This window comes from Aspergillus nomiae (assembly GCF_001204775.2).
Source record: "Aspergillus nomiae NRRL 13137 chromosome Unknown contig00701, whole genome shotgun sequence".
NCBI lineage: Eukaryota > Fungi > Ascomycota > Eurotiomycetes > Eurotiales > Aspergillaceae > Aspergillus > Aspergillus nomiae.
The window spans coordinates 1-8,240 of record NW_015378756.1 but is presented as its reverse complement, the minus strand read 5'-3'; the positions used below and the strand labels follow the sequence as shown (position 1 = coordinate 8,240).

The 8,240-nt window shown below is 49.8% G+C and overlaps 6 protein-coding genes across 6 annotated transcripts; 2 read left to right on the top strand and 4 right to left on the bottom strand.

The window, feature by feature from the left end:
* Positions 1-1,024: 1,024 nt before the first annotated feature.
* On the bottom strand, positions 1,025-1,793 carry ANOM_010887 (uncharacterized protein; the record flags this gene model as incomplete). Its single annotated transcript, XM_015556143.1, has 4 exons — positions 1,025-1,290; positions 1,373-1,430; positions 1,512-1,644; positions 1,723-1,793. 4 exons carry the CDS (start codon positions 1,791-1,793, stop codon positions 1,025-1,027), a joined length of 528 nt encoding a protein of 175 aa, XP_015401017.1.
* A 717-nt stretch (positions 1,794-2,510) lies between these two features.
* Positions 2,511-3,077, bottom strand: ANOM_010886 (uncharacterized protein; the record flags this gene model as incomplete). The annotated part of the gene is made up of 1 exon (XM_015556142.1): positions 2,511-3,077. One exon carries the CDS (start codon positions 3,075-3,077, stop codon positions 2,511-2,513), a length of 567 nt encoding a protein of 188 aa, XP_015401016.1.
* A 50-nt stretch (positions 3,078-3,127) lies between these two features.
* On the bottom strand, positions 3,128-3,846 carry ANOM_010885 (uncharacterized protein; the record flags this gene model as incomplete). Its single annotated transcript, XM_015556141.1, has 3 exons — positions 3,128-3,366; positions 3,428-3,657; positions 3,713-3,846. The coding sequence occupies 3 exons, from the start codon at positions 3,844-3,846 to the stop codon at positions 3,128-3,130; spliced, it is 603 nt and encodes a 200-aa protein (XP_015401019.1).
* Positions 3,847-4,159: 313 nt separating this feature from the next.
* On the top strand, positions 4,160-5,303 carry ANOM_010884 (uncharacterized protein; the record flags this gene model as incomplete). Its single annotated transcript, XM_015556140.1, has 3 exons — positions 4,160-4,498; positions 4,552-4,771; positions 4,882-5,303. Coding segments are annotated over 3 exons (981 nt in total), but the record flags the coding sequence as incomplete, so codon positions are not given.
* A 125-nt stretch (positions 5,304-5,428) lies between these two features.
* Positions 5,429-6,521, bottom strand: ANOM_010883 (40S ribosomal protein uS4). The gene is made up of 5 exons (XM_015556139.1): positions 6,442-6,521; positions 6,339-6,376; positions 6,250-6,268; positions 6,072-6,170; positions 5,429-5,987 (listed from the first exon to the last, which is right to left on the bottom strand). The coding sequence occupies exons 1-5, from the start codon at positions 6,453-6,455 to the stop codon at positions 5,576-5,578; spliced, it is 582 nt and encodes a 193-aa protein (XP_015401015.1). The 5' UTR covers positions 6,456-6,521; the 3' UTR covers positions 5,429-5,575.
* Positions 6,522-6,735: 214 nt separating this feature from the next.
* On the top strand, positions 6,736-7,949 carry ANOM_010882 (60S ribosomal protein eL21). The gene is made up of 4 exons (XM_015556138.1): positions 6,736-6,840; positions 6,921-6,988; positions 7,056-7,103; positions 7,207-7,949. Exons 1-4 carry the CDS (start codon positions 6,805-6,807, stop codon positions 7,529-7,531), a joined length of 477 nt encoding a protein of 158 aa, XP_015401014.1. The 5' UTR covers positions 6,736-6,804; the 3' UTR covers positions 7,532-7,949.
* The last annotated feature ends 291 nt before the right edge of the window (positions 7,950-8,240 follow it).

Below are 8,240 nucleotides of genomic sequence, written 5' to 3'. Positions count from 1 at the left end.
CTCCTCACTATGTAACCAGACCATCGGTGCTAACGGGTTGTTAGAAAATGGTGTGTACGAGGCATTGCATGACTCACCATATTCCAATACATAATTCGGCACTGTTGTTGCAGTCACATCTCGTCGAGAGACATGGAACGCTGCCTCTACATGATGAGGAGGTATCGCACCCAGGATGGGGATTTGAAGAGATGAAATCCACGAGGGAGCTGGGTTCCACATCTTGACTCCAGTGGTATGAGGTGAGAGTTGGTCGTTAAGGTGGGCGTGCTTTGGGCTAATCAAACATTTCCAGGTCGTCTTTGGGACGCATCGCTCTTTCCGTCAGCAACATCGTGCCTCCCGAGTTTAAAAGTTTTGAACCTCCCCTCAGATTCGGTCACGGGAGACGGGGTTCAGTAATCCGTCATAGGAATTGAAGTGGGAAAGTAACGCAGACTGCATACCGCAGCTGACCCTCCGATTACCTGCAGTATCCCGGGGCTTCACATTCGATTGATTCGCCCATGTCTCATCAATCGGCTAACTGACAGGTACCAGAGCCAATGCCTTCTGGCTTTAGGGCCACGCACGGCCCAGAGTTCGGATCGGGTCTTATCTTTTTATCGGGATCTTCATCTCTCTACTGTCTGATTTTCGGAGACACTCTCAGCCCTCCACGACTAGCCAAAGTTATTTCTGCATTAGAGAAAATAAGCATGTCCAATGAATAATATCCGAGGTCCAACGTGGCTTGTGACCAGCAGGTCACGTTGGGCATCCCGTGATATCATCAGGAATCCCGCCATCCCCTGCAGTGATCACCCGCTTATCCCAAAGTATGCCTACTGACATCAGGTATATCATCCGTAGAATCCTCTACAACAGCACCCCACCAGACATTCCGGTCAACTGCGCAAAGTTGGTAATACAGTCCATGCTCATATCATACATAGAAGTCCAAAGTTTCGTTAACAATACACTTGCTCCCTCCCCAGTCAAATAACAGATAAACAGTCCCTTCTAACAAGCATTACAAAGCACTCTAATTCTGGCTATTCTTCTTCTTAAAAAGGCTCAAATCCAACGGAATCTTATCCCCCAACCACGTCGCCCGCTGCGTATGATTCCGCTCGTCCTCCTCCTCAGTTGTATTCGGATGAAGCAGCGCACTCAACGGCCCCCGATTGATAACAAGCCAGGGAATGAACGCCCCAAACTGCGCCGGGGTAAATAGATTAACTTCAAACATGGCAATGGGATGAGGTCCAAGTGGCCCTTCCCAGAATCGATAAATGCGTAGCTCGGGGACTAATGACCATAGCCGTCAGTATCTGCTTCTCTTCTACCACAGCGCAGGAGAACAAAAAGAAGAAGGGGCGGTAAGTTATACATTCACGGCGGACTCGCTCGTAAAGAGCCCTTGCGTATGCGACTTGTGCTGGATTATTCTGTTTGGTTATGGCCATATCAGTACTGGCCACTCACTTGGTTTTATGCTATATGGGTACCGTGGGTGGATAGCAACGAACCTGGAAATGGTAGATATGGACATCGAATCCCCCCTGTCGATCTTTTGCCAGCGGATCGGGGAATTCTTCATATGCTTTGCTTAGGATACCATGCTGGGGGTTCTTAATAGATTTGCCATCTTCGCTCAATTCTCTAGAAGTTCATCGTTAGTCTCATCATAGAGTATCCCAGGTGACCATGCACAAGACAATAGCGATATACTATACATACACAGGCAGCGGTTCCAAGCCCTCATACCCCTCCAAAGGCGAAGGATAATCATAAGCGAACGGATCAGTCATTGTGTTGTTGTTATTGTTCCTGGTTGTAGAAAGGACGACGTGAGGGGGCAAAAAGTAGCGACTAAAGAGGGGGAAGTAGATAATAGATATAGATCGCGGGGAAGGATTCGAAGGAAGATAATAATCATCCGCTATACAGGGTTTATCGGGAGACGTTGTCGTGGATAGATTATAAGGTAGTATGTATTTAGTAATAGATCTATTTGAAGTAGGTAATTTATTTCTCAGGGCTGTTACTGCTGATATATTCGAATGATGTGATTATGTGGATTTCTTGTGACAATTAGAAATGGATGGGGTTCGTTCCGCACTCTGACAAAAATCGCGGAATCGATAGTTTCTTGGCACAGGTTCCGTGTCGATGGATCTGGGATCTGATAAGATCTAGACCCTTTTTTCACCTTTTTTCGGTCGTTTGTTGGCCTATTTTAGGTTGTTGGGTCTTTTTGCGGTTGTTAATTTAACTTTTAGGTTTGTCGATTATTGTGGTTGGTGTTCGTTTAGTTGGTCTGTTATAGGGCCTTGTTATATATTTTTGTGTATGCTAAGAGACTAGGGGGATTAGAGTTAAGGTATAGGGTTCACGCTCTTCATCTCATCGTAATTCATGATAGGATACTGGATGTATAGAAGTAATTACTAAACAAATAATAGAGCCCGAAGTGGTAATTATCCCAGCTCCCAAACGCCAAACCCAGTTTACACTTATGGATCTCACTACCAAGAAGCCTTAACATCAATATGCCCATCCTCGTTGACATACTTTCCGCGATCCCATTCTCGACCTTCGCCTTTCTTGGACCACTTCACCTCCTCTAACCTTCCCTCAGAATCCCCGGCGGTAGATGTAGTGTTGCTTTTCCACTGCTTCACAAAAGCATCGTCGAAACCAGCTTCTCGCAGTCTCTCCTCGCCTCTTTGCTTCCAACGGGCTCGGTCACGGACTGCTTCGAGGGCGAGTTCCCAATCATCGTCTCCGGTCATGAGGCCGGCTACCGGGCGGCGGCTGGGCTTGCTACCCGCAATCTCATCGTCATCTTCTAGCTGCACATCCAAAGTAGGATCGTAGTCTGGGGCGAAATGCGCGTCAATGTTGCTCATATTAGGCCTGTAGGCACCCCGTCCTCGAGAACGAACCGGCGCAGCATCAGTAGAGTGATTTGCCTGGGGAGGTAGGGGCCCAACAAGATCCTCAAGAGGGTCCGATTCATATCCTGGCTGTTGATCTTGGGCAGCCACCGGGCACGAGGGCGATGCCGCCTTGGTTTTGCTTGTAGAGCTCATCTCTGGGGAACCTTGCTCGCGAGAATTGCGTACACGTGTATGCTCACGATCTATGTGTCTGCGCCGACCGTTGACTTCAACTGATCGAGAACGAGACCTTGAAGGTGACCTAGAGCGCCTCCTTTGTCGATGATGGCGACTGCGAGATTTCGTTTCTCGATCCTCTCGCGGAGATCGACTGCGCGACCTGGAATAGGACCGATGCCGACGACTTCTTCGAGAAGATCTGTGTCGATCTTCATCCTCGCCGTATGAATCACGCCTCCGCCGGTGTCGATGGGAGCGATCTCTGTCCGCCGAAGCCGAACGGCTTCTATGTCTTCTTCGATAGGAGCTATGTCTAACCTCACGGTCTTCCCTTCTGTCCCTGTGCGACTTGCGATCGTCTGGTCGCGGTTGGCGGCTATGGGAGTCTTTTCTAGAATCGTTTGATGAAGAGGCAGGTTGGTTCCGTAGCTGCCGCATTCGCTCTCTAGCTTCCCTCTCTTCCTTTCGCTTTAATGCGGAATTGTGATTGTCTGTTTCTTTTATAATGTGTCGCAGGAATCGCGTATTCGGTTTAGGAGCAGCACCTGTAGGTCTGCGATAGCTACGTCAGCTTTGGTGGATTTGAGAATGCGGAGGCGGCCACTAACCTCTTCGGCATATAGGCCCCCATTCCCAGGGCAGAGTACTTCAGAGAACTGTCGCGCGCTTCGTTTGTGAGAACTTGCGCAACGTAATCATCATCATCAAGGTTGCCATTCGCTCTCCCAGTGTTGGGGGGCATCGTAGCACCGAGTAAAGTAGTGTGTACACTGGAGGTAGACTGTCGATCTGGCATAGACAGGGATATCTATTGTATAGTAGTAAATTGATAGAGACCGGTAGCGCTGTATCACTGTACAATCCAATTAAAGCATGAAAGGAGCACACCATCTGTTTCACCGACTAAAGATCGGCGATGCCAGGGAAATGGCGAATTAGTCCGTCATACTTGCCGGCTTTTGGCTGGAGGAACCCTCACCGCCTGTAGGGAAGATCAGCGGTCTCACTAAATTTGTTTATCTCCGCATATTCTGCCGACGCGCTACAATAATCAGCGCATTGAGGGGCTTATCGTTGACGTTCACTTCGATACAGTTCGGATATACCAGTCAATCGATTTATACCTTGCCACTGTCGCAACAAACTACCAGATAGGCGTCGCATGCAAAATAATGTCGGATATTAACCCCGCGGAAACGCTGGAACAGCTCCAGCAACTGCAGAAAGAGAGCGGAGATCTAAAATCGCAGCTCGCGATTCTTCGTATCAGCGAACCGATCTTCTCGCCTGATGCCGAGAATCAGAGTCAATCTTTGTCCAAACGTACTTCGGACGCTTCAGCGATCGATAATCCCACGCCGGCCTCACTCGAGGCCGACCTAACACACTACAAGGTGCGGGTGTTGTTTGCTTGCAATAGATAGGCATACTAATGTTTGCGGTGAAGGAACTCTTCTCAAAATTACGCTTTTCATATGTCGAGCAAGTGACGAAGGAAAAGTTTCTACGTGCCATTGTCGGCGATCCTCCCCTGGTGGTCGGTCATAATGAGAACGTGGAACTCGAAACGCAATTAGCGGAGGTGAAGGCGGAGCTTAAGGCAAGCAAAGAGGAGGTCCGCATGATGATTGAAGAAATGGAGAAGACAGGTCGAGACCTCGCCCATCGTAAGTCTTTCACGCGTCTCTTGTGCTGCTCCCTGTGATACTTTTCCATTCCAGCCATCGAGAATACAACGTATAAGCAAGATACACTGACGACTATGTCATAACAACAGGATACAACAATGTCGAATTGCAGATGACGCAGCTATCCACTTTGCCCGAGTCCATCGAGAATCTAGAGTCTACAATTGCCGAACTGCGTGCCAAACAGGCATCCGATGCAGACGCTTCATCCTCCCAGAATCTTCCGCTTCCTGCAACTCTGTCGCTGGTGGCTGAGCGAGAGGCAGAACTTGCTGCGCTTAACAGACAGCTTGCCGCAGTACAGAATGCTTTACCTCGCAAGACACGAGAGGCGGAAGCAATGGAGCGAGAGCTAGGTGTCCTGGAACGACGGAAGTCAGAGGCTATCACCCAGGCTAAGGAGGCGGAGAGGAAGAAGCAAGAGGGAGAAAGCGATGGACTAGAGGAGACAGGAAGATGGTACAGAAGTGCAGAAGAAGCACTCAAACACCTAGTCGGCGTTGAAGGATGATATCGACTTTGGCCAGATTTTGGATGACTATGATATGATGGGAATAGGCGTTACGGGAATTGTGGGTTCAAAATACCAGCGTACAATAATATACGACTATAAAATTACGCAGGAAAGTTCAAGATTCGGGTTTCGAATTGAGCCTAAAGGCTATCATTTTATTCATTGAATGGTATGATCGTACAACATCGTACGCTATGCTGCAGTCACAACTAAGGCCCCACATTTTTATGTTCCAAAACGAAACCCGTCCATACTCCGGTTTAAATGATTTACTCATCATCCTCCTCAGCGGCATCGTCACCGCCCTCGTTGGCAGCAGCGGCCTTCTTGCGCTGGACACGACCAGGGCGACCACCACCGTAGGGGGAGGTGAGAGCGAAGTCGATGTGCTTCTGGGAGTCAAGACGGACCATGAAGGAGGGAACGTTGACGATCTGCTTGCCAACGCGGATGTGGCGCTGCTTGATCAGGACACGGGCGTGGTGGATGGACTTGGCAAGGCCAAGCTTGTAGACACAGGTCTGGAGACGACGCTCCAAGAAGTCCTCGACACGGAGGGCCAGGACGTAATCGAGCTTCATGCGGGACTCATCGAGCACACCGATACGGACCAGACGGCGAATCAAAGCGTTACCTTCGAAAAGACGCTTGGGGTCCTTCTCGTCGAGGGTGAGCAGCTCACTAAATTTGCAGTCAGATTCATGTCCGGACAAGCCCCATCATGACGCCTGGGGTATCGCAGGAGGGGGGACCAAGGACGCATACCGAGCAGCACGACGAATCTTGGACAGGGTGAGCTGGACACGCCACACCTCACGCTTGTTGCGCAGGCCGTACTCGCCGACAATCTTCAGTTCCGAGTCACTAGTGAAAACAAGTTAGGAACGTGAACACACGACATAAACAGAAGCACGCTTCTGATCAGTGGCCGGAGAGTACTAACAGACGAGCCGACTCGAAAGCTGCAGAGACATTAGCATATGAACGGACCTCTGGCAAGATATCAAATTTCAAATCGTCTAGGTTACTTACGACGACGAGGGACCTTGTAGGTCTTGGAGTAGACGCGACTGCGATTCCAAAATGATTAGAATGATGCGACTCAGCATTCATCATCATGAAGCCATATACTCACGGAACGGGGGCCATTGCTGCTTAGTTGCGCGTTGTCGCGGAGTTGTCGATACACCAAACTACACGAAAATCGTAGAGCTTCGAAGATGAAGTTGCATTTTAGAGGATAAGCGAGGGTGGATCGTGGTGGACCCGAAACCGGCTTAGCGCCAGAGGGCTTCTGCCCCTAGGCCCTAATGGCCCTGACTAAGACTAGTGCTGCCACCCTCAACGGGAAGAGGCTTTAGGGCCTAGGGCCAGAGCCCTAGGAAGCGGGACGGCGCACTAAGAACCCGAAGAAGTTCTACACCATCGGGAAGGGCGGCAGAGTGAAGCACTTCGTTGTCGACAAGTTCCCAATTCCAGCACCACCAACACCGCCGACATGGGTCACTCTCACGGTTTGAGATCCGGCACTCGGGTATGTTTGCGAATGATGAAATCAACGATATTGTGCCGCTTGATGGGAAAGGGTGCGCTGACGACAATTTGATATGATAGTATGCCTTCAGCCGTAACTTCAAGGAGCACGGCCAGATCCGCCTGTCGACCTACCTGAAGACCTACCGGTACGCCGAAATCTATCGCGAGGATTGGAAGTGATTGTATAATGTGCAGGATCTGATATGTTTATAGGGTTGGCGACATCGTGGACATCAAAGTCAATGGTGCCGTTCAGAAGGGGTCAGTTCATTCCGCCCATTAAAAAAAGCGACAAGTCCGCGTTGAAACAGATTTGGGACTTGCCTTTGAAATTGTGTGGGATCGTTTGCTGAGACTGGAATAGTATGCCCTACAAGGTCTACAACGGCAAGACCGGTGTTGTCTACAACGTCACCAAGTCCTCCGTCGGTGTCCTCCTCTACAAGGTTGTCCGCAACCGTTACCTCGAGAAGCGCGTCAACATCCGCATCGAGCACGTCAAGCACTCCCGCTCCCGTGAGGACTTCATCAAGCGTGTCAAGGAGAACGCCGAGAAGAAGAAGCAGGCCAAGGAGCAGGGTGTCCACCTCCACCTTAAGCGCCAGCCCGTCGGTCCCCGTGAGGCTCACGTCGTCGAGGCCGCCGCTCCCGAGACCATCACTCCTATCCCCTACGACACCCACATCTAAACGAATAGAATGGTCAGGTCGATGCGGTTGCTTGGTGTTTCTGGGTTTTGCCATCTAAGGGTGGATTTTGCATTGAGACGAAGCGAAAAAGGGTACTCGCATGTACTAGCACAATTCAGCCTGTGCATAGATTCCCCTGAATGAAACAAAAACAAAATTTCGATTCCCTGTTCAGCAAACTCAGCCGGGGCATTCGCCTGTCTTTGGCTTTCTCCGCGCGGCTCCGGAACCTTAGATTTGACAAGTATTGGACGCCTTGCGCCCGCCATGTCCTCAAATGCTGATATCTTGCCTTGCACGTGGGATTCTGATTTGGAATGTGGTGGTGTTCCACGAGTTAGGCTTGTAGTCAGGGCACTTTCGACACCAAATAGCGCTATTTCAATGACAATACATCTGCCTGGCAAAGTTCAACCAATTTCTTGTGGTCTGAAGATCAGTCTTGCTATCAATTCCTTGGCGAATGGTCACAGCTTTCACCCAAATGTATGCGCAAAGTAGCACGTCCAGTCTGGTTATCTCGAATTTACTATCGAGACTGTATCACGTATTCTACATCTCTTCTGCTCTGTTACAGGTAATAGCCTTTAGATATGTGGCGCAGCTAGTACTATCACCAGTAGCGTAGAGATTTCCATTCGGCGGGCGCCCAGACATCCGCCCGAACTCCGCCAATGGCAAAAAAACAAAAGAAAAAAAATATGTGAAA